Genomic DNA, 26,630 nt, shown 5'->3' with positions numbered 1-26,630 from the left:
TAGTGTATCTACGTGGGTATGCATGTTAGTGTGTGTCTGCCTGGGTATGCATGTTAGTGTCAGTGTCTGCCTGGGCATGCATGTTTGTGTGTGTCTGCCTTGGTATGGATATTTGTGTGTGTCTCCCCTGGAATGCATGTTAGTGTGTGTCTGTATGTTAGTGTGTTTTGGGTTAAGTTTGTTAGTGTCTGAGTATGTATCTTAGTGTATTCATGTGTGTATAGAGCAGATCGGTAGGCCTTGATGATGCGGACGAAGACGGAAGAAGAGGAGGAGGAGGAAGAAGAGGAGTTGCACTAAGAGAGACAGGGACACAGGAAAGGTAGGGAGACATTCAGAGAGAGTGTCTAGCTCACTATATAGTAACGGGAGTTGGAGGAACAGGGCCGGTTTAATTACCCCCAAAACAATGGAGTGAAAGGTCTGTTCGTACAGGCCTCCGTATCCTGCTCCCACAAGATCCCACGATATCTCAGTGTTCAGCACTAAAGCCACATCCATGCCTTGTCAACGCGGATGAAGACAGAAGAAGCGGAAGAAGAGGAGCTGCAGGAAGAGAGAGTTACATGAAAAAGGTAGAATGTGTATGAGGACGTTTGAGTAAGTGTCTGAGAGAGTGAGTGTGAGGGGAGTTATGCTGTACCATCATCAATGTCTGGCTCAGTATGTAGTGATGGTAGTTATGGTGTACTACAATCAGTGCCTGGCTCAGTATATAGTGATGAAAGCTCTTGTGAAAGGTGCATTGTGAAGCTACAAGTTCTGAAAGTGTTTCTTGAAGAGAGTGTTCCTTGCCTTCAGCGCAATGAAATTGTGGAGAGGGCCATTGGTTATGTTAATACCATGTACAAGAAAATGAACATTTCTATGGAGAGGAGAAGGAGAGTAAAGCTCCAGAAAACAATGCCAGGAGAGAAGGCAAAGTATGCTGGTCTCACATTGCCAGAGGAAATGAAAAGGGCTATGTTTGAGTGCCTTAATCAGTTTCCAAAGCCAAACTAGTCAGTGTGTTTATGATTATTTGTGTCTCTCTGTATATCCATTGTTTCGTGTGAATGACGTTTTTCAAAATTAAAATAGATTTAAAAATAATTGGTTCGCTCCACCATGAGACAAGGTTGAAAAATCTGGCCATACATTTAATCAAACATTAATATGCTAAGTAAATTAGCTTTGATTAAGGCATTGATCAAATTAAGAATAGATCACAAAGATGGTGCAGACAAGCCATTTGGGAATAAAGACATCATCGAAGCATCTCGGGAAACTAGTGATTCCTCTACAGGTAAGAGCTAGGGTGACCACATTTTATTTCTGCCGTTCAAGGACACTTTATGGTTTAGATGAGATTACACACACAGGTATATATTATATACATACATACTGATTCACATATGCACACACTGTCACATAGACATAAAAATACATTGTATATTATAGAAATAATTAGGAAGCTTTGGGAACCATGCTGATTTCAGATTTAATAATATATTTATATTATAATATACAGACAGTCATTACCAGACATGAGCAGTCTCATACAATTAACCCCTCCATTACCAGCCTTGGGCAGTGTCAGACAATTAACCCCCTCCATTACCAGAAATGAGCAGTCTCAGACAATTAATATTGTATCTATGTAAAATATAGGATTATTTCCCCAAAGATATGATATGTTGTATTTATTTTCCATCCGAGTGAATCCTGATAATTTGTTATGGCTAGTTTACCTTATATTTTCTATATGTGCATGCAAGGTTTAGCAGTTATCGCTAGGTAACAAATCACTTATGAGTAAGCATGGTTGTAGTGCTTGAGTTTTTTTTTTAATTAATCTGAATCTTAGATAGATCATTCAATTTATTGTAAAACATTGAATTTCTCATGCATTTTCATGCACGTGATAGCTGGGTGTCTAGCTGGGGTACCACCTTCTCTCTATTGCAAATGCATGGAGGGATTCAGCAAGATACCCCTAGGCATATGCCATCTTCGCCTGTCCTCCTACTCCTAGTCTTGCAGGAGAACAGGCAGAACATATCTCTTGCATGCCATTGTGCACGCACAGAATACGCACTGACATCGAGCTCCAGCGTTGTCTTGTGCAAGACTTCCAGGGGCTCTACGAGACTCCCCAAAACACATATTTCTTTCCAGTAATTGGCCGCTTCAGTTGGACTATGGAGGGTAAGAGATGTTATTCTTCCCCATACAGGTTGAACATAAAAATGTTTTGAAGTATCTGTCAGTCCTGTCACTGGATTTGATGGTTTCCTCTGAAATCATTATTGTTTGTGGTTATGGTGTATTGCACGTCCACCAAACATGTGTCTGAAAACCTTTAGGACCATTTAAGGAGGAAAAAACTCCTTCCACTATGTGTCTAGCTTCTTATCCAGATAATTTGCACAGCTCAAAAGGGTGCCTGTGTAGTGTAAGTTTCATACCCTTCTGCTCTTCAGACTACTGTCTTACAAGGCAATGTTTATTGGTACCCAACAAAACAGACTAACTAGCATTTGCTCTGAAAAAACCTTGCCTTATAATCGAGCAAACACGGTATTTTTGTATTATACAGCAAAATACAAACCTTGCTTTTCATTTCCTATTTGCTGAAGTATGATGTAACTATTTCATCTAAAATGCTGTGAGTTATGCAAAACGCTTCAGCAATATACATTGCATTTATTTATAAAGCGCCGGCAGATTCCGCAGCGCTGTAACAGTCTTTAGAATAAATTTCACATACAAAAAGACATCCAGTAAGAAACTGGTGCAAAGGAGAGGAGGGCCCTGCTCTTGGGAGCTTACAATCTAGTCGATGGTTGAGGGGGAAGTGAGACAATAGGACTGTTCTCCTCTCCGCTCAATATATAGCTTTAAACTATGTCCTAGAGCAGGTCAACAAGGTGTTCTACAGCAGTTGTAGAGCTACAACTCTCATGACTCTCAGATAACCTAAAACAGGTAATGTCTCTCTTGTGTAATACACGTGATGAATTTTTGATACACATATGATGTTTATTAAATCTGTAAACAGGTTTATTTAGTGTACAGAACATAGGATTTGGAAAATGTACAGACCCGCTGCACGTTCTTGATTATTACAGTCTCTCATGATAGTTATTGTTCAGACATTTCTAGACTGTCACAGTTTACCCTTAATATTATTATTTATTGTTTTATAAAGTGCCATCATATTCTGTAGCGCTGTACAATGGATACCTCTTGCTTAGATTTATACATATCCACAAACAAAACAGCAGAGCCTTTTACATTAGAATTACTCTAGAACAACAATTCAATTCCGATCTCATTTCCTCTATAATTAGGGATGTCAGCGGACATGCTGTAAACTCATTAGAAATAATAGTCTAATAATTACATGATCAAATGTTAACCCTGTGAATACCATCCATCTGGAACTTGATGGGTTAAACATTCTCCTTGTGACCATCAGTGAGCAGAGAAATGATAAAAAAAATTAGTCTATGTAAAAAAACATGCCTTCATTATAAACATGTATGTGGGACATTTCCTCTGCATGGAGATTATAGCTTTTGATTGTAATCATTTGCAAGACCTTCGGGTTTTCCACTAAATTAATGTTATCTTGCAGCATTAATTATGGAAGCCAGGCATGTTTCTTGTGCATGGAGATCGGATTTAGCCCTTCATAATGCATAGTTAATGCAGCGAGATTACATTTGTGCGCACATTCCATTTATCCATACGTAGATTTTGAAAATAACATATGTGTCTATAGAAACAAGACTTTAAACAGTGTGGCAGTTCATGTAATGATCATCATATAAGCGTAATAAATATCTAGTATGCTCTGGGCGAAACCTCACTGATTATAAGACGACCCCCCAAAATCTGAATATTAATTTAGGAAAAAATAAAAAGCCTGAATATAAGACGACCCCAAAGGAAAAAAGTTTTACCAGTAAATATTAATTCATGTAAACTATTTTTTTTTAATAAAAGCTATGATTGAGAAAAATATTTTTAATTCCTTTTATTTTCCAACCTGCCCCCAGGCTTGTTATGCACATCTGCCCCCAGGCTTGTCACTCTGCCCCATAAATGCCTTAAACCCCCTATATGCCACTGTGCCCCATGATATGCCTTTTAACCCTCTATATGCCACTGTGCCCCATGATATGCCTTTTGACCCCCTATGTGCGACTCTGTCTCTAGAAATGCCTTATACCCCTATACGTCACTCTGGCATTTAGGGGGTTAAAAGGCATATTATGGGGCAGTGTGGCATGTAGGGGGGTATAAGGCATTTCAGGAGGCACAGTGGTGTATAGAGGGTTAAAAGCCATTTCTGGAGGCAGAGTGGCATTAAGGGGGTTATAAGGCATTTCATAGAGCACTCTGCCTGCAGAAATGCCTTATGCCCCCCATTTAACACCCCCCCAAAAATAAAAAACTTACCGGTGCTTCTGACTCCCGGTGTACTGTCCGGGCAGCGTGTGACGTCTACGCGATTAGCGTAGTTAACTGCCGCTGCAGCCTGAAGGAGGTGCGGTTAGCAGCTGGGGTTGTCTGCGTCCATCGCGAAGACCTTCCCCAACTGAGAATTCCCTGGTGCACCTCCTTCCGGCTGCAGCGGAAGTTGTCTACGCGAATCGTGTAGACGTCTACACGCTGCCCCGGCTACACACCGGGACTCTCCAGTAAGTTGGGGGTGGGGGGTTTGGGGAGGGGAGACAGGAGGATCCAGGTCCCCTGCAGCGTTGCGGGGATCTGGATCTTAGTCTCATAGTCAGACCTATTTGAGGTCTGATTATAAGACGAGGGGTATTTTTCCGAGCATTTGCTCTGAAAAAACCTTGTCTTATAATCGAGCAAATGCGGTATTATGTACTGTTTATAAGGGTTCTTAGAGGATATTTTTCTATGGCTGCCAATACAGCTGCTCTGATGGCTGCCTCTCGTTGACATAACACAGCCTGTGATCAGATACTTACATTTCATTCTGGGACCCAACATAGTGAAATCATTGCGACTGTCTAGGTCTATGGTGACCCCCCATTTCTTATCAGAATAGATGAGAGTTTATGCAAACATTTCAATTTTTATATTCGAAAAGATGGTTACTGTTGAGTTTTCAGTTGAGCTGAGAATTCCGTGAGATAACTTTGAAGATACCTACCCATATTATCTATAAATAGCGCAGGGTCATTAGCCCCAACACAATGCTTAGTGATGTAACACACCGTTTATTTTTTAAAAAAAAAGAGAATCCCAGTGTTTTGCTTAGTTTGAAATGAGGGCACAGATCCATTTATTATAACTTGTATTTGTTAATGCTCAGGGATTATGTATAATGTAACTGTACACAATATAATAATAAATGTATTTGTTGATATAAACTGTTGTTTCATATCCAGATGAAATAATAGCCAAATTTCCATTTAAAGAATTTAATTAGTACATAGCAACTAATAAACATTTTATTACCCAAACAACCCTTCACCTGGGTCAGTGTTCCTCTCTTCTGCAAAGCGTCAGCATCTAGACCAAGGGCTCCAAGATGCGCCCCTCCAGCTGTGGCAGGACTACATTTCCCATACTTCTCTGAAAGCCTCTGAGCGGAAAGAGCATTATGGGAGATGTAGTCCTGCAACAGCTGGAGAGCCACAGTTTGGAGATCCCTGATCTAGGCAGCATGATTAAAGCCCGTACAGTTGCAGTGATAACCAAATACCTCAGTTATCTTTAATACAATTCCAAATACTAAATGATTATCCTTTGAGTGCTAGATGTAACTTAACAATATAGAAGACAGCAAGAAGTGATTAAACCCTAACCTATTTTGTGAAGCCCGTTTACACTAGGGAATGGCTTTCAAACTGAGGCTAGATAGATTAAGAGGTTTTTCTCACTGGAGACTTCACAATGTGAGATGTCAGCTTAGTTACAGTGTTCTCTTCTTTTTTTTAGGACACTAAACAAGACATTGGTGCTGGAAAATCCAAATGGAGAAGGTGAATTTTGTAACAGACAGGAATACACAGAGAGCACTACACTGGAGATCAGACGTTCATCGCAATCTGCTCCTAGGGCAGATGAAAACCCTGAACATAAAAACCAGGCTTTCTTCGCAAAGACAAAGGGGGAAAGTGTTTGTTTAGAGAAAGAGGTATTGCAACCCCACAAGATTACCCCTAAAGTTATTGAAACTCCAAAGGCTTGTGTGACAGGTGAGATCCCTGTGAAAGGAAGAACAGAAGAAGGAAGACAAGGCCCAATGGTTGAACTGCAGTTGTCCCTTCCGCAGGACATACATTTAGGATCGGGTACCCCTACTGTGACTGTTGTAGGTGCAGAAACTTGCAAATCTTCAGAAACAGAAGACAGTCTACAGCAAGGGAACACTATATCTATGACCGAAGTGTGTCTTAGTCAGAGAGAGCAACCTGTCCAGCAGTCATCTACGACATTCCAGATAGTGGGCAGACCACAGACAAAAATTATCGCAGCAAGAGAGGTGGAAGATCCATCTTTCCCCAGAGTTGAATTGATCCTAGACTGCTCTGGCAGAGAGAATGAGTCCAGGTCTCTGTCTGTCAGGGGGTGTGTTGAATCTGGAGAGGAAGGAGGGCAGTCAGAGACACCTCCTTCTGCTGTCTCCTTTGGAATCAAAGCAGAAGACTCAGAGCAAGGAGAGGAGGACCAGCAGGCTGAAAGAGATCATATCAGACCCAACAAACACAGGGCGAGGCACGCAAGTAAGTACACTACTGTACACCACAATTATTCACACATAATTTTTAAATATTTCGTTTGTAGAGAATATTCACTAATTTTTGTCTTCATTTTTTTTCTTTATTTTTTTTTTAAATAACTTTAAGTTTGTGAATGTGTTTTATTGATCATACATACTGATTCCATTTGACGCCCACTATTCAATTGAAGACAGTTTTGAATACGATTGCATGTGTTGCTCTATACACTTACATTTTAAGACACTGGGCTGTGGAACTTCACATTTATAGTACAAGGTAGACCGTTTAGAAAGCTTGATGATCTTTGCAGAAGGCAGTTTGACAGACACCAGCATGTGTAATTCTAGGTAGTTACATGATCCGTTCCATTTTGTGAGTCCTCTAGACTGTGAACTTACTATATCTTCTGCATTGCTACATCTAGAGGTCAGCCGCAAAATCTATTCTGAGTAGTAGGTTGACGTAGCCTTAAAGTATATGCTGAGCGCACACAATTCACTTATGCTTGCTAGTAGCACTGGTGCGGTTACATGGAAAATAATTGAAAACACAAAGGAAGTTTGTATAACTTGAAAGTATTTCATTTAAACTATATGATCCATCCCCATACTGTCACTGCTAGCGTTGTCCTGATGCAATAATGATTTGTACTATGATGTACTTCCATCCTTTATCCTATGGCATTGAGGGAGATGCAATTGCGTCACTCCTTGTATTTAAACATAGCAGCTCACGCACATAAAGTATGGTTATTAATAAAATCTGAGAGCATGAAGGAGGAGTAGAGTATTATATATGTGACGTCTCTATTACATCTGTACGACAGGAGACATATTTGTTAGTGAGAAAGACAGAAGCTTATCATCTATCATCGTTTGACGGGCGGCAAACACGCTACTGTGATCTGTTCGGTTTTAGCCGGACGATACTTACATGGAATGGAGATACTCACATGGGCTTATGTTACACTAGATGTTTCTCTTATTGCCCTGATGACAATAAAAGTTATATTGTAGCCATTGCAGAAGATACATCTTTGCAAATCACAGTATTAAATAATGATTATAAATGTTGGTTTATCTAAGTATTCCCCTTAAAAGCCTACATTGTATATATATGTATCTATATATATATATATATATATATACATATATGTATATATATATATACTCATATATGTATATATATATATATATACTTATCTGTATATACATATATATATATATATATATATATATATATATATATATATATATATATTATGTGTGTGTAGATTGAGCACAGATTGAAACAGGACTCCTGACACTTCCAAACGCTGCGTCTGTGTGTAACTGGCTGTTTATCTAATCAGCTGTTAAGAGCTGTCACATAAACTCAGAGTAAAAAAAAAGGAATGACTGCCGGGAATGCATGACTAGGGAATAGCAAGAACTAACTCATTAACTTTTTAAATTCTTAGAGCGAGGTGAGACACATTGCAAATTAAACTCAAGTATGATTAACAAAAACCTCACTTTTTTGTATTGAATGACTGTGGAGGTTGTAATATAATAATAATTATTATACTAGGTGGGCTCAATGGCTCTTATCGCCTATTTCTATATTTAGATCACTGATATATTAACTAAAATTAGTTCCTTTGGTTCCTGATAATTAGAAGAGGATGAATCACCTAAAATATATTCTTACAGTGTAACCAAAACAGCTGGGATCAAAAAACTTCCTTCCAGTGTTCGTGTTGTATCCCTTCAAAATAATGTTCTTCTTTAATGTGGCTGGACACTTACATTTAAAAATAAAATAGATATGTTTAACCCTTCTTGGACCATGTTATGCAAGTACCTTGCTTTAGACCTCTCAGAGATTGCACTTTTAGTGATCTAGAACATTTTTGACTATCCACCTTTTCTTGATCCAGAATTCATGGACTAAAATTAAGGCTCAGGAGATCAGTGGTATCAATCTTATTGTGTATAATACTATAAAACCTATAAAACCTTTAATATTTTTTTAATATAAGGTCAGACCTACATTTCGGTCCATGGTGCTGCATAGTGAGGTACCTGTTTCAAACAGCTAAATTAAGTATCTGCAAATTAAAAAAAACAACAACTTGTAATTTGAACGTACACTATATGGACAAAATTATTGGGACACCTGACCATTGGGGCTTTCATGACATTTGCCTTCTAAATACATAGACATTAATTTGAAGCTGCTCCCCCCTTTGTAGCTATAACAGCTTCCACTCTTCTGGGAATGCTTTCCATAAGATTTGGAGTGTTTCTCTGGGGTTTTTTTACCTATTCATCCAGTAGAGCATTTGTGAGGTCAGACACTGATGTTGGACAAGAAGGCCTGGTTCGCAATCTCCATTCCAGTTCATCCCAAATGTGTTCAATGGGATTGAGGTCAGGGCTCGGTGCGGGCAGTCAAGTTATTCCACACCAAACTCATCCAACCATGTCTTTATGGACTTTGCTTTGTGCACTACTATATGGACAAAAGTATTGGGATTATTGTAATCAGGGGTTGGGCTAGGCCCCTTACTTCCAGTGAAAGGAAATCTTAATGATTCAGCATACAAGGACATTTTGGACAAGGCTATGCTTCCAACTTTGTGGGAACAGTTTCGGCAGTACCCTTTTCTATTCCAACATGATTGTGCCCCAGTACGCAAAGCAAGGTCCATAAAGACATGAAAAAAAAGCAATTTGATTGTTCCAGATAGCCAGCATTGAATGCAGCCAATCCTAATCCTCATGTAGAGGTCAGTAAAACAACTTGTATTTATCATTTAAAATGCAGTGACACGGTAGCACATACACTTTGTTCTGTGGTAAGGCATACCTGAACCTGCACCTCACACGTTGCGTCCACCCAACTAATTTTAGTGGACTTGGGAAGTTGGGACCCATATCCAGTAGTGTATTCATGGAGACCATTGATGGTGTCTAATACTACAATTTTTTCCATAAAGACATGTTGGATGAGTTTGGTGTGGAAGAACTTGACTGGACCGCACAGAGCCCTCAACCCCATTAAACACATGAGAGATTAACTGGTACAGAGATTGTGAGCCAGGATGAATGGGCAAAAAGTCCCACAGAAACACTCCAAAATCTTGTGGAAGGTCTATGTATTTAAAATATAATGTCATAGAAGTCCCTGCTGGTGTAATGGTCACGTGTCCCAATACTTTTGCATTGTTTTGCATAGTCCTTAACATTACTTTTGCAATATCATCCATTCTGCAAACCTTAAGCTTATAGAGAATGCTGGTACTGGTGGGAGTTGGATCCCCACCAATCTCAGCAATCTTGGTAGGACGGTAGTAATCACAGTGTATGTCCAGGGAATTTAAAATACAAACCTCAAATATACTATAGGTTAGCCTTTAGTTAAGCTGACACATTTACAATGCCAGTGAAATGTGCTTATGGTGGCATCACCTCTCCAAAATGTCTTTTACCGTTATCTCTGTATCTGGAGGCTATTTCATCACAGCGCATAGAAAATTACTAGCACCCTTATTGCTTATAAGAAAAAAGTTACGTGAATTGCATTCTACCAGCTCCGCTACTGTCACAGCACAATTCGGCAGGCACTTTTTTCATTTAACTTCTAACGCTATGGGAGCCAATTTACTTTTCCTTTTTTATTCAGCAAGATTTGTACTCTAAAGCATTATATTTAATTTATAGATTCTGTGACTAAAGATAGTCACAGTCTTCACCAGAAGTACTCATCGCATACACTGGGTATTTAAAAATGGATTTACATATACCTTATGTGACATCTAGAAATCTCCCTCTGCTCTGCTGGGCTTCCAAGAGAATCTTTGACAAATATATCATATCCAAAAATGTGAAACTGGACCATAAAACCACATTTAAAAAAAGCATTAGTCATGAATTATTAAGCTCCAATGTTAGAAACTGTGAATGCCATTGTGGGGTGACTTGGTAATGCATATCATAGTTTTTGCTAATGCATGGGCTGCTATGACATATTAATTGCAGTTTTCTGTTTGATCCTTCTCTTAGGGCTAAGGCGAAGTGAGAGTCTCTCTGAGAAGCAAGTGAAAGAAGCAAAGTCTAAGTGTAAAAGCATTGCCCTGCTGCTAACAGCTGCTCCAAACCCATCGTCTAAGGGGGTGTTGATGTTTAAGAAGCGTCGCCAAAGGGCCCGGAAGTATACCTTAATTAGCTACGGGACTGGGGAGCTTGAGCAGCAAGAGTACGACGAGGACGACGAAGGTGAGGACGAGAACGAAGACAAAGCTAATAAAGAAAACACATTTGAAGTCACTTTGTATGGAGCAAGCGAGTCAGATCTAGATGAAGATTTCTTCTCAGATCCTGACAACGAAGCAAAAGTTGTGACTTTTGACTGGGACACTGGTCTTGTAGAGTTTGAAAAGAAACTTAAAAGTGGTGAGGCCATGGAGGAGCTTCCAGATACCAAAGGTAAAGGTGTCCTCATGTTTGCAAGAAGGAAGCAGAGGATGGAGCAGATAACATCAGAACAAGAAGAAATCAGAAAGCAAAATATGGAACAGAAGGTGTCTGTGACAGAGAATATAAGTAATGGGGTTTCCCACCAGGAACAGCATAGTGAAACGGTTAAAACACAAACCTGTGTGAGTAAAAGTTATATAGAAGTAAGCCAAGGAAGAGTGCAAAATGGCATAATTGGTGGGCATGAGTTAAGTTCACCCTTTCAGTCTTCTGATGTGCAAAAAAACACAGGACTAAACAGAACAGCTAAACCTTTTGGAGAGAGTCAGAATCGAGTAGCACTACCATTTCCATCTAGTAGAAGTGTTACAAGTCCAATCTCAGATGTTGCAGCACCACCTCCCTATTCTTCAGTCACTCCACCTCCTGAGCCAATGTATCACGTGTCTTCACCTGTATCAGGCAAAACTCAGGCAGCTGTGTGGTCGCCCTCATATCCAACAGAACACATAGCTTCCAGAGATGAAAGAATTGCAGTTCCTGCCAGCAAAACAGGAATACTACAGGATTGCAAAAGAAGGACAGGGAAGCCTATGTTTACCTTCAAAGAAGAGCCGAAGGTTAGCCCCAATCCAGAACTTCTCTCTTTGGTTCAGAATACAGAAAGCAAGCGTGGTACTGGAACTGGTAATGAATCAGGACCAGAAGAAGACTACCTTAGTTTGGGAGCAGAGGCCTGCAACTTTATGCAAGTTCAACTGTGTAAACAAAAAACTCCTCCACCTGTTGCCCCTAAACCTTCTGTCAAATCTCCTACTACTGTAACACCTGTTTCACCGGTGTGGGCACCACCATCTGTAGCTTCAGCACCACCACAAGTCCTGCCAAGCCAGAACTTGTCTCATAGTACAGATCAAACACAACCACAGACAACTTTCCATTCTTATAATCCTCCAACATCTCTTAATTTGTATGGTCCTTACAGAGGTCCTTCCACAGTAGATGCTGGTGTAAACCAAAAACATCCATCCAAAACACCTCCTACTACTCCACATGGCAATACTTCAGTTGCAGGAGGGGGAGGTCCTGCCTATGAAATGCCAGCTTTAAGAGGTAAAGGTGCAGAGTTGTTTGCTAAGAGGCAGTCTCGTATGGAAAAGTATGTGGTAGATTCAGCCACTGTACAAGCTCATACACCTCGACCAATGTCTCCAACCCCATCTCTGCCTTCTTCTTGGAAATATTCATCAAATGTCCGTGCCCCTCCGCCTGTAGCATACAATCCAATTCAGTCACCACTTTACCCTCCTGCAGCTAACAAATCTGCAACCAACACTGGAGCATATGGATCAAAGAGCAACAAGAAAAAGCCTACAAAAGCTCTCAGTAGTCTTGAAGTTATGAAGCATCAACCATACCAGCTCAACTCTTCCTTGTTCACTTTTCAACCTCCATCTGAGACAGCAGCATCGAAGTCAGAAACGCTGCCACCTGCAAGACAAGCACAGTCGATAAAACCAACCAAAACCGTTTCAAGTACCAATTTCCAGCCAAAACCTGTATCTCCTCAGCCATTCTACAATGCAGAACCTTCGTTCCAGCCAAGTGTCTTCACCCCAACCAATGAGGCTTCGTCCCCTGTGGGATATCCCATGTATCCAAGACAGGAATCGCCGTTAGCAGCATTGGTCCCTCCACCAAGGCCGAAGTTTTCTGCAAAGAAAGCTGGTGTTGCAGCCCAGGTGTGGAAACCAGAAGTTGGTGAAGAGTAGTTTTGAATGTGGAACCTTGTTTCCTCTTCTAAAGGAATAAATTGTTTGTGGTGTTGATCTGACATACCAAATGTGTCAAGTCCTGGGTATACTTAATACCATAACATTGTATCATCCTTTAATCTGGGTCCAAATATGATACCACTGATATAAAACAAAAAATATATCTAGGATAGTATCTCTTCTTTCTCTAATTGGTATCCCAAATGGATGCATACAGTTGTATACTATTAAGTATTCAGGACTGTTAGCTTTATGCTCTAACAAGATAGCGAACTTCACCAAAAGCTATTATGCAGTCACATTTTTATTGTTTTACATTGATATATTTTTATTTACATCACTTAGGATCAATTCCTGACGCTTCTCATTGATCAGTATGAATTACTCTGTGGTTATGTTACACAGAAGTTAGAAGCAGTAGTATATACAATTGATCAGTTAGCTTGCAAAGTGTTGCTGATTGTTTTGGTTGATGTGTCTTTGTCTTTTTAGTTTCTTTTTTATCACTGAGAGCCAACTGTGACTGATCCTGAGATATCAGGAGACCATAGAATGGATATGTAATTCATAAGACCCTACACTCATGGCTTCATTGTCTTCATGCACATGCATGGTAACCACTAGTGGGCAGCCATAACAAAATATAGTTGCCTATTCTCTTTTTTAGCATTAAAACTAGAATCAACATATTTGAAAAATGTATTGATTTTAGCATTAAGAAGTAAGAATTACATCAGTACCTCCTTAAGGTCCTGGTTGGGTGCCATTGAATGAGGCAGTGCTTCTGTATTGTTTCCAATACAAAACAAACCTAATCTGATTTTAGACAAAAAACAGTGGGACAAAAGTAACTACTAGTTGGATGAATTTCAACTATACTGCCAGAAGGTCAAGGAAATATTTTTTATTTATTATTTTTTAACTAGAACTTAAAATTGTTGGACTGAAGCCGTCTTCTAATAACAAATATATATATTTTTTTAGCTAAGTAGCTTGTAGAGCTTCAGATGTCCATATTTAGCGAATTTAGACGTTTGCACTAAAACACCATATGGAGACTGACAGTTTCTTGCTCACTGGCCTAGTCATGCTAGTCAGAGAAACAACAGGCTGCCATGGGATATATCTAGGTCTCTAGGCCTTGAGATCCTATAAAACTCATATTTGTTCATTTAATGGACATGTTATGTTTTTTGGCTTTTTTTTGCTACTTTCCTTTCAAACTATCCTCTATTCAAGCCATATCTTAATCATTTTTTCCTGCTTTTGTATTTATAATTTACAAGTTAATTCAGATACTGTCCCCTCTCTGATCACAAGGATTTTACTCTTAGAAAAAAAAAGATGAAATAATTTAAATTACCCTCATATATAATCCACGGATCATGGTATCACTGGGCACTCCACTCACGGATACCCCTTTTCTGTAAGCACAGTGTGTAATTAGTGAACTGTGCATGCAAAAGCTGCTGGCCGTCCAACTAACCTGGGCATTTGCCAGCACAGCCATTATCTGGGTGGTAAGACTGTGTGAGATTGTTGGAAGCTACGCCAGTAAGAAAAATATGAAGGAGTCAGCTTTGAGATGTGTGATCCTGGGATTCATGAAAAACATGAGGTATGTATATTAAGGGTTATATATATCAGTGGTACTATGGAAATGAATAGCTGTGAAGCTGCATGGCTGTTAGAACAGCTGTAACCTCTAGGGTCCACTTTTCAGCCACTTAGGAAAGAGGCAAATTAATCAACATTACACGGCGCCATCATAGCATTGGCATGCTAAGCACCCCTATTTACCAGCACAGAGAGATAAAGTATCTTTGATTGAAGTCTCGGGTTTACGGGAAGGCCAGAGTCAGCAAGTATGCCCTTTTAGAAACGGAAGGATAGTCATGGCCTTGGCAGTAGTTAATGAATGGGCCTTACTCTTATTTATCACACAGAGTTAGTTAGAAACCTAGAGTTCATATACCACAGCATCACCATTCACTCATATACAAGATAATCACCAAATTCTAATGTCACTGAATAGGTATGGTTCTTATTTTAATCTGAAAACCTGGTTAGCCTATTGCAGAACCAAAGCTAAGGATTTGGTGCGTTTCATGTGACATTCTATATTACCAGCCAACAGCCTAATTAGCAAAACCTTACTGGAATTTATTTATTTGTTATATTTATTGACAAGAAATATGCAAAATGTAGTATATGCACTAATCATACAATTTACTAAAAATTTCAGTGACAATATTTAAATGTATATTGCTTTGAACCAAAAGACACAAAAGCTAAACCATTATACAACAGCACTTACTTTTAGGGCCTTAAAGTAAAGTACAACTACAACTAAGTAGGAGCAAATATTCCAGACAATAAAAATCTGGATGTACCTATGGGGAGGAAAATGAACTCAAATTTACTTTAGTAATTCCTATACCATAGAGCCTAGCTAATTAGTCACATTAGTTAATAGTAATGAAAAAGAGGCCAAATAATTTCTAAAAAAGAAATTCAATTTATATCAATAAACCCAGATGTAAAACTGTACTTTCATTTGGGTATTTTCCATACAATATACTTTAAAAAAAATATTGTTGTCATACTAGAAGCATACAGCTAGTATATTTCAGTATTTTTTATTTACTTGTTTATTACTACTTCTTCACTTAATATATACTTATTTATTGGAATTAATAAAAGTAAAACTCTCTCCTGAATACTAGGTCCATAGTAACAAAGTAACTCAAAGTAACAAAACTAGGCTAATGTTTTGTTTCTATACCAAATATCTTTACTTTCTCCATGGTACTGCTTGTCTTCTCCGGCTAGTTTTGCCTTATCATGTATTTGACATCTCTGTCTGCACATTCATTTTCCACTGTTAATTTGCTGTACTTCTCACTCCTTCATTAAAAAAAACCACACACACTTCTCCTGTCATCTTTTTTTTCCGTCTCTTTCTGTTATTCCACGCATGATCACTACTTCCGTTTTCAGTTGCGCCATTTTAACTAAAAACAACCAGTTTAGCTGTAGTATCTCAACAGTATATTCAGATGCTGCAGTCTATTCACTAGAAACCCATCTTTCTATTCTGCATAATTTTATTCCCCATTACCCTTATTTTTAAATGAAATAAACAAAACAAAAAAACAAATATACTCATTAAAGAAATATGTGCAAGATATAGCCTTGGATAGGTTAAAGTATTTTTGTTAAGGCCTGGGAAACTGACAGCTTCTTCTTTAAGTCTTTTTAGTGTTACATATTTCAGACCAGTGGCGTCCTCATGGGGTGCTGCGAAAGACTTCCAACAACTGTGATCCTCAGACCATTTAAACTGAAACAAGTAAAAACGATACATTTAGGATTCCCCCCACTGCACACATCGGTATAGATCTCTCCTGAGCAGGGCCCGGTGTGACAACAGCTGGAAGAGCATCCCTACATGGTCCATGGTTCCCCTATGAATGAGACAGCCTTGGAACCATATCAAGTGACACTGCCTTGGGAACTTACAATAACTTATAGCTTAGGGTGAAGTAGTCAATTATTTTTGCTGTTGACCAGCCAAGATCCAAACTTGCAAGGTCCTCCAGTGAATTTAGATTCTTGAATGATATGGTGATATCCCAGGCCAGCAAGATTTTGCTCTATAAGTTCCCAGTAGTACAATCTGAAACATCACTGCATATTAATATATAAATATCCCTTTTGATTAAGCATTGAGTAATAATACATGTTAGGGAAGTTAAGTCGGATTATATTACCAATTAAATTGAGACCACCAAAGATATAAACTTTAAATATATATTTAATTTATTATTGTAACTAAAATAAAAGTACAGGGAAGAGCAGTAGATAGATATAGCCTATATCTATATTTTCGTGAGGTGTATGAGACTGTTCCCCATAGAAGACTTAAGTAAATTGCACTGCATGGGGTTGGATGCTAAAATTGTTTAATGGCTAAGGCAATGGTTAAGCGACAGGAGGCAGAAGATTGTATATTTAGAGAAAATATCAAGGCAGAATATAGAATTGAAGACAACAGAAGAGAATGACTTGGGGATAATTATTTCTGAGGATTTCTTAAGGTTATGCAGGCAATGCAATAAAGCATCACAAAAAAGCAAGCAGGGTGCTGGGTTGTGCAGCGAGAGGCATTAGCAGCAGGAAGAGGGAGGTGGTTCTGCCACTTTACAGATCTCTGATCACACATCACCTAGAGAATTGTGTATAGTTCTGGAGAACCCACCTCAAGAAGATATGGACACATTGAAGTGAGTTCAGAGGAGGGCTACCAAAATGGTGACTTGCAGGATAAAAATTAGCAGGAAAGACTCGATAGAGAACTCGATATGTATAACTTGGAGGAAAGGGAGAAAGTGGATATGAACATTTAAATACTTAGAGATTAAACAAAGTACAGAAGGGAGGAGAAATGTTAGAACAAGGGATCATAGTCTAAAACCAGAGGGTCCGAGGATTAAATCCAACGTAAGGAAGATTTACTTTACTGAGAGGGTGGTAGCTTTATGGAACAGCCTCCCATCAGAAGTGGTAGAGGCTAATAAAGTAAGGGCATTTGAACATCCATGGGATAGTCATAAAGCTATGCTGAATCTAAGACAACATCAAGGACTGGTTAAGAGCTGAGTCTTAAATGAGGAAAAATAGGCAGACTGGATGGGCCGAATGGTTCTTATCTGCCATCAAATTCTATATTTCTATGTTATGTTAAGCTGGTAGAGTGTTCTTGAAGGACTGAGAGGCTGCATGAGTGTTTTGGAATGAAATTGGCTAGTAGCTGCTAAGTGTGGCATAATAGTTGTGAGTGATGGAGTAAATATGTGCATGAAGTAGTATATATAACATATGACTTCCCATTTGCGCTTTTTTTCACCTGTGTTCTTAAGTCTTAGTACTTGTACGTAGTTGATCCAGAATGCATTAAACTTCATAGAACACACCATATAATACTGTCACTTGCAAGTGTTACTAGAGGATGTAGGCAATGTATGATAGTTCTGTAAACCGCAGAATTTTTGGCATGTATTACGGGGGACTGTGTTAAGGAGTTGCATAAGATTTCAGCAAAGTATCATACCACGGTTGATATGGCTGACATGGTAAGGGCTAAGATGGTTATTATGATGTACGTGAACAGTGGCTTAACCATTTCAGTGCCAACATGTTAATAGTGAAAAGCTTTCCAATTTGTAGAACGAATGGTCCTCTAAATCAGTGTTGCCCTTGGGTATTGATATGGTATTGGCGTACTAGGGTATTTGATGTCGTATATGCAGTAACATCCGCAAAGTTACTGCAATGGAATCAGTTACAGATGGATTGGGTGCTCTGCAAGCTATGTGCAAAATGTATAGCAGATACAGGGGCCATATTTTCCAGTACTCATATCATTTTCACACAGTACTGGCCTGGACAGGTAAGATGCTGTACATACACTTATGAAAGGAATGAGTTAATCAGTTATGAATCTCACACGGCACGGCAGGGCAGCACTTTGCTTGTGTTGGTCAGCAATATATGAAAATGATATTTGTCCTGGAAAGCATTGTCCATCTGATCACCCTATGCTGAGCTGATGAGGTAGAAGTATATGAAATCTGTATGCCATAAAGTAAAAAGAATGTGAGAAATAGTTTAACTCTTTGCGGGACATGCTTTTAAATAAAATCATTGATTTCTCTCTGCTACTGATGTCATTAGTTTGGAGCCTGTAGATCCCTGAATATCACTGTGTCTCATCTTGATTGTCAGTCCTTACACATAATCTGCTCTCTGATAAGTCATCTCCTTACTGTTAATCATGCATCAAACTCTATCTATATATTATTCTCCACCAACATATCGAATTATATGTTTTAGATGATGCATTCCATTTAGCTGCTCATTGGATTACACATGATGTGTCATGGTGGTATCTGACAACCAGTATAATTATAGCTATGTGGCTGTTAAATGTTTTAAAACAACACTTGAGCTAAACGTATTCACACTGTAAAGGTTTGAAAATGCAAGATCCAACAATATTTGTAAAATGCGTCTGAAGGTCTGAAGTAGAAGGTCTGAAGTAGGTCTGAAGTAGAGGACTGCATTGGGATGCAGGTCCCATCAAAAAACTTGTGGGTGCGGGCGTATTTTCGGGTATTGTAGGCTGGTGGTCAGACACTGTACCTGCGGGTCCCAGTAATCCTGCAAAGATGCCTTCACGTTGCTCCCACACAGCGTCTGTTCTCTTGTTTTGCCCAGGAAGTGATGTAAATTCACGTGACTCCGCTCGGTTCCTGGGTGGAACAAGAGAAGAGACGCTGTGTGGGAGCAACGCAAAGGCATCCTTGCGGGAGTGCGCAGGAAATCTGCAGATCAGGTAAGGGGTGGGCGGGATTGACCACATATGTTGCGGGATCGGGCGGGATAGGACACATGTTGCAGGATCGGGCAGGAGTGGAACACACACATTGCAGGAGCGGGTGGTAATGGTCAGAAATTCGGCGTGAGCTGGATTAAAAGAACAGTCCCGTGCAGGGCTCTAGCCTGAAGTCACAATGTGGTCAGCATTTTTGACTACATGCAGACCTTCATCATGAATGAAGCTTGCACACAACCTAACTCTTCCCAAGTTAGGTAAGGTACCCATCATGGAACCTATCTGCTTTTATCTTTGCCTAGGCCTAGGGAGTGAGATCCAAGATTTGGGGACAGCCTTTATGCCACAAAACTGATAGCATTTGGGTGATTCCCAGTGTGCCACTGCTCAATGGGCTGGTTACAACCAACCCAACTGTCAAAGGCTTGGCTCTGCATGTCCTTAAAAGGAAGTATGCTGGGATATGACATAATATCCTGATGTAATGTATTTTCTTGTAGCCCCTGTGATGCTGACGGGTCTGCAGGTATAAGGATTCTTGATACAAGCCCTTTGACGCTGGAATAAACATCTGCTTCTAATGACCAGACATGAGCAAGCTGTTTCTTAACATTTGTGTGTTTTTCTTCGGTGCCACACTGTCATCTTTAATTTATTAGCTCCGTGACATAACCACACGTACTGATTTCACACTTGCATGATGATATAGCCCTTTTGATCCAATATCATGTTGGGTGAAACCCCAGCATTTTGAGTTACATCACTTGACAACATTACAAAAACCCTGCTATTTGGCTTTGATCCCAGTGGTTAACTGAGGTGATCCAACGTTGTAAAGATGGACAATTACTGTACAAGCATATGTGAAAAGGAATACTTATGAAATATCATGGAAATGGATAAAATCAATGCCAATGAATGGAAACTGGGGCTCTTTTCAGGGTATTTATTCAATGAGGTGCATGACACTATTTTGTGTTATAAACAAACCCTAAACTGAATTTAGAATTCATCATTCTGGCAATCTGATTCAGCCTTAAGTACTTGCTGATGGTTGTGAATTTTACAGAATTTAATATTATGAAGTAACATGGCCTGTTTTTGCATGTAGCACATGCTCAAATCGACTTTGGTGATAACCCACACTTATTAAGCAACTATTTTAGTACTTAGCATATGGTCTTTTGTGGCTTAAGATAAAATTCCTATATAATAAAGATCCTTGCCTGTGGGAAGGTAGTCTAACTGAAGCGGTTTAAAATATGTGAATGTACAAGCATCCCAAATGTGTGTATACTGTAGTAATGTAATAATACCACCAGGGGGCAGCAGAATACAACTTCTGATAAATCTATTTAGACAATAATTCACAGGGTTTGCATATAAAACGTGTCAGAGTCAGACTGTTTTCCTTTAATGAACATCAACAATGTAATCAAACAATTAATAGTTTATTTCACTGGTGTTTCTGCATAGACCTTCAGTTTTGAAACTTTGGTAAACAATATCTGTTTAATTTCTGTTAAAGGCATTTAGGAAGAGGATAAAAAACTGGCGTAGCTAATTCTATTTTCTGAAATAGAATCTAAACTAGAGGCAAAACAAGCACAGTCAACATGTTTAGTGGTGGGCGAGAGATATTGACATAAGTATTTTCATTGCTAGCAGAATGCGTTACTCTGTTATAAATAATTGTTAAATTGTTTCCAAGCTAGTGTGCAATCATAAAGATACAATCTTCTTTTTTTTACAGAAAGCAAAAATCGCAGGAAATGTCAACTACTTACTTCCTGAGATAGGGAGGGAGGGAAGAGGGAGAGCGAGAGAGAGAGGAGAAAAGCACTAAGCAGCATAGTGATAGCAGTTTCAGTTGGCATGAAGCCAAACTACTTAATTTTCCACCTTTATTTATTATGTTCAAGCTGTTAAGGAATGACTTCCTCTTACAGCAAATTAGATCAAAGATCAACCCATTCAGCAATGTATCATTTGTTTTTAAAACATTCTGCATACTTACAGGATATTTGCATAATTGTTATTACCCTAGCTCTTAAAAATCGGCATAATTGTTATTACTAGTTACTTAAATTGATTTTAAGCAAAAATTTCTAAAAATGAAGAAAAATTTTTTGGGGTAAATGCAGATATGGTATATCTGGCCTGGTAAATCTACTCAGTTACGAGCAGCTCCTTTTCACATGTTGATTTTGCTGAAGGAGTCAAACATATGAAACCTTCCTGCTTCAAAGACTTGGGGGTTATTTTTAGTTAAAAATGTGCCTATAGCAAACGAACCTATACAGTGAGCCTAATTCCAAGAATAAGTCACAAACATTTGAATTTTATGCAAATATTCATCAGGATGAAACAGAAAATTCTACCACATCATAGGGTTTTGCTTACAGTTAATATATTTGCATTAAATTTTGATAATTGATCTTATTAATTAATTGGCGCACAACATTGTACATCCAGCAGGAGGCCACGAGTCCATCAATTTGTCAGCCGTTGCCCTTAAAGTGCCAGGCTGATTTTGAAACCATTGTCTATGCCTGGAAAGCCTTGTTAAATATAACATTTCCTAGCATTCTAATACAGTAATACACATCGGTTTTGAAGCCAATAAAACAAAATCATAAACCAAATACTGAGAAGATTCCTGAAAAGTTTCTTTTTTGTGAATAATATTTTGATCCCAGAATGTATTCTCCAATTACAGGAATAAGTCAACCAGTATGTTATATTAGATCAAATAATGACATGTCCCATAGAAAATATCTGCAAATGTTTCTTTTAGCTTCCATTCTAATATTCACAGATATTTATAAAATAAAATTGTACAGAAACACTGTTATAGTTTTCCAAATCTGTTTTCTCTATGCTATTTAATAGAGAATATACGGATTCAAACTTCAGCTCAAAAAGATGGCTTAAACACTTATGTGCCAAAAAAGCATTTTATGAACATTTAGCCAGTATTTTTTTCGTTTTCTATAGTTGTTTTATTAAATATGTAAGAAAGGGAATCTTCGGGTGTTCTTCCAACCACCAGTATCAGATTGAACTGGAACTGATTCCTTCATGATCAACACCTATTAATTATATCTAAGCATCTGAAGAACCTTACCTCCCAAGAACCATTTGGCCCCTAGTGGGCTATTAAAGGGTTAATATTTGCAGGTGTCACAAGGTGATCTCATTCAGAAAGTCCCCAGATATGCCGTTAAGTTAATTTGGCTACTTAATTAGACATTATCTGCTGTTCTGAGAGAATAATGAACTCTATTGATGAGCATCAAGTGGTTGGGAGCTCAGTTCACACGTGTGACAGGAGTGTTGTGTAAAGAATTTGGGTGTGAGTGAAATTCAGCTGAGATGTACAGATTTCCCCATCATATAATTTGGAGCAGCTGTTCTGGAAGAAGTTACAATGCTGTATGTTATTCAGTAGATGCTGTCGCTGGTGGCAGGTGTTGCTGTACCAGCCTCTCTGTGCTATTGTCATACTGAGCAGATGATGAACATTGTATGTAGACATCCTTAGAATCTGCCTTTAGTAATCAGATATTCTTCTTTTCACTAATTAGAGGTGAGACCATACGCTTCCGTCACATAATGTAATGAAAACAAACATATTTTTCTGTCTCCGAAACATAAACATCACTGTAGTGTTTGATGCTATATATATATATATATATATATATATATATATATATATATATATATATATATTACTATAATTTAACTGAACAACCCTGATAGAAGGGCCCATGGTGACAATATGTCGTAGTGTGACCAGATGTGCCATAAAATTAACAAGCGGTCTATGACCTGTACTATCCTGTTCCGGAACAGTATAAGGACCTGGGATGTAATTAGGCTGAGATGTGACTGATGGCGTTGAAGTAAATATTCTGTTTTGTATAATTCTACATCCAGCTTCTTGTCTGTTATATGGTTGAGGGGAAATGTTCATACTTTGCAGGTATTTGTGGGTCATAGGTTGGGAGCAACTCTTCCTCTGTTTATTAAATCAACATACGGGTGCAAAGAATAAGTAGAAATTACATTTCTGTAGAGGTGCGACTATGTTTCCTCGTAACAGACTGGACAACATACGGTATATTAGTTCTAGTGCAATGTTTGATTTCTACCAGAAATAAAGATACAAACCTACATAAAGCTTGCATTAACGTTTGCTGGAAAATGCATGGCTTGGAGCAAAGAAGAGAGGGAGGAGATGGGATAGAAACAATGTAATATATAAAGGGATTTAACAAAGTATAGGACAGACGTTTGTTTCAGAGGAGGAGAAATTTTAGAACAAAAAGTCATAATTTAAAACTAGAGTAGTATGCACCAATATTGCTCATGGTGGACATTTAATGGGGTCTGTGGTAGACAATTGGAGGCAGGTCTAGAAGGTAGCCAGGGTTGCGATCCTGGATCAGACATAAGGCCCTTATGAATACAATAGTAGTTGGCCTCTTAGAATGCTTGTAGACTGATATGTGTAAGCATACAGAACATAGTTTGGATCCTTGACATGGCATTTTGCCTCTTAAGCGTAAGTTGTGAGCAAATAAGTTATTGTTGCAATGAAACCCTCCCCAGTTTTCTACATTATTTTTATTCAGATATACATATCACTTGACCAAATAATCCTCATAAAGTCTTCAGTGCATTTTCAACCACTATTAAAAGTGTTGTTCTTTTTAAAAAAAAAAAATTAATATCAGTAATATTTATATTTTTTAGGGAAGGGATAACGGACGTTCACTGTCACTACCCGGAAGAAGCTTCTCATCTGCCTGTATGCAACCTTTGGCATCCCCATCTTCTCCCATGGTTTTTGAGCCATCACCTAGCTACGTGGACAACCCTGCAACACCAGACACACCTAGCAAGAGACTGACCCCATGGGAAGCAGCGTCAAAGTCTCCCTTGGGTTTGGTGGATGATGCCTTTATGCCTCAAACTCTGCACGAGTCCATATCTGCAAATATCGTGTCTATGGCACGTAGGAAAACCCTTCCAGCGCCTTCTGCTGCTTGGAAGTCCACCTCCAAAACGCAACCAGATCCTATTTCACAAAGCTATAAGAGTACGCATGTGAGAAAGCAGAGTGGTGTTACACCAGTACCAAAAAATGTAGTGTCTGCCCCATCTTTCCAGTGTGGCTTTCAACTGAGGCATCCATATTCCAGCCAGCATTCCATAACAAATCTTAACAATGTACCGCTCGATACCAGGTCAGAGTATTGCACATCTACTACACGCAACACAAATTTTAATGCTTACCCTAGAGCATGGAGACGTTAGTTGTCTAGGAAGACAATTTAATTCTTCCACTTATTGTGCAGGCATTCAAGGTTAATTGCAAGTTGCCACGTTGCCTGCATGTTAATTATTTGGGGTGTTATCTAGAGGACAGGCATACACTGTGTATTCACTAAAGCTTTTCTCTGGTCCAAAGCTTTTCACATATAAAGCATCACACACATATTGTTCACAATTCTTTGTCGACAGTCCCATGTGTGCGTGTAAATGAGTGGCACAAAGGGAACAATGAAACAACCTCGCTTTTCTCTCATTACCACAACACCTTCAAAGTAAAGTTTCACACCTTTAGCAAACACAACAGACATCCATGATTTTACCATTACTTGCCAATCTTGGGGAATTATGTATAAAAAGTGTTTCTGATGCAAAAAAAAATGGCATTATCACCGCAGTGACCAATGGAATGGTCCAATCAGCAGGAACATTCCATTGGTGGTTACGGTGATAACATCATTTTTCAAACTCACCTTTTATCTGTAACCCTCTTCATTTGTTATTCTTTCTTTCTTATTTCTTTGGGCCTAGACATTCATAAATATATATTCTTTGTGAAATTCTTGAATTTGGATGGATGGACATATAAACATCCATTATGATGCAAAATAGTCGCCATAGCCTCTAGAGCCCTGGTCTTAAAAATGAATGAATAAATCTGATTTAATGTTGTTATTTTAAATGGTCATTGTAAGTCTGAAACGGTGAGGCATCTTTATGGCATGGTTGTTTCTGGTAGAAGTTTTGAAATGTGCAGGTCTTAATGCTTAGAATGTAATAAGGGTAAGATCATGCGAGCAACTTTTGGCAGAAGCGTGGTTGGCAGAGAAGGTAGGAAAACATTTAGAGAGCGTAAGAGAAATTGTGAACAAGAATGAAAGTGTAAGAGAGTGAGTGTGAGTGAAAGAGGCCACAAATTTTGGTAGAAAAATTGTTTTTGCTTTGTTTCTGTCTGGTTCATGGGGGGTCTGGGCTCATATTTGTGGCTTCATACAAATTCAAATGCACAAATCTAATAATTACTAAACTTCTTATAGGGTAAGTTCCTGTGGCATTAACTTGATCACATCATGGCAGTTGATATACTATGTCATACTGTTATTTACAACTATATGTTGCAAAAAAAGTTGTTAATGAAAGCAGCCCTGCAGTAGGTAAAGAGGCTACAAAGTCAAAATGTGAATGGTACAAAACGAAACTCTAATGCTTGCCACCTCGCACACTGATCAAATATGCGGTGGGCCGGAATAGCATGCATTTTTACCAATAGTGCCACTCCAGTCTAAAAACGTAACATACGCCTGTGCATCTCCAGCTGGGGGTCTCATATATGTAATTTGGTGGCCGCTGGCCTTAAAGTGCCAGGACATCTAGCCATCCCCAGTCTAGCCCTACTACTGGCAACTCCAGCAGCAGTCAAATGGTCAACTGTGATAAAATACACTTAGACATACCCTGCCTTCTTCATCACATCTTTCCTACCACAGAACATCTAGGTCTCAGTTAGTGCCTAATAAAAGAGGTTTCACATTTCTTCGAAATTGTTAGTCTCTGTTTTGTCAGAGGGTGTGAAGTGTTTAGTTTACGTTCTGTTATGAAAGACTGCCAGCTTTGTTAAGCATTAAAGCAGTTAATGCACTTAAAGGTACAACCATGGCAAAAATGCTCTTTTGGCATGACTTCATTTTAATGAAACATTGAAGTGCCTCTGGTATTTCACAGAATAGACATGTGCCACATTCATAATGAAAACTGGATTTGGCAAGAAAAGTGTTTTCGGGGCTTAGGAGGTAGAAAGGTAAAGAACTTGTGATATTGGGCTTGGAATGGGAATTGTTTTGGGAAGACCAGGGCTGGACGGACTATATATTCACAGAGTGATAAAGTGGCTAAGGCAATGCATTCACAGTTGCTTCCA

The 26,630-nt window shown here is 38.8% G+C and overlaps 1 protein-coding gene across 1 annotated transcript in view; it reads left to right on the top strand.

Moving 5' to 3' along the window:
• Positions 1-24,878, top strand: part of SYNPO2 (synaptopodin 2) — a 90,147-nt gene extending 65,269 nt beyond the window's left edge. The window contains exons 3-5 of the mRNA XM_053461422.1: positions 5,959-6,746; positions 10,790-12,945; positions 24,134-24,878. Of these exons, the coding sequence (XP_053317397.1) occupies positions 5,959-6,746; positions 10,790-12,945; positions 24,134-24,697 (3,508 nt within the window). The 3' untranslated portion in view covers positions 24,698-24,878. The remainder of the gene's footprint in view (positions 1-5,958; positions 6,747-10,789; positions 12,946-24,133) is intronic.
• Positions 24,879-26,630: the final 1,752 nt, after the last annotated feature.

The sequence above is a fragment of the Spea bombifrons genome, chromosome 1 (genome assembly GCF_027358695.1).
Source record: "Spea bombifrons isolate aSpeBom1 chromosome 1, aSpeBom1.2.pri, whole genome shotgun sequence".
Lineage (NCBI taxonomy): Eukaryota > Metazoa > Chordata > Amphibia > Anura > Pelobatidae > Spea > Spea bombifrons.
The sequence above is the reverse complement of the archived record's forward strand: the minus strand, read 5'-3'. Positions and strand labels throughout refer to the sequence as shown.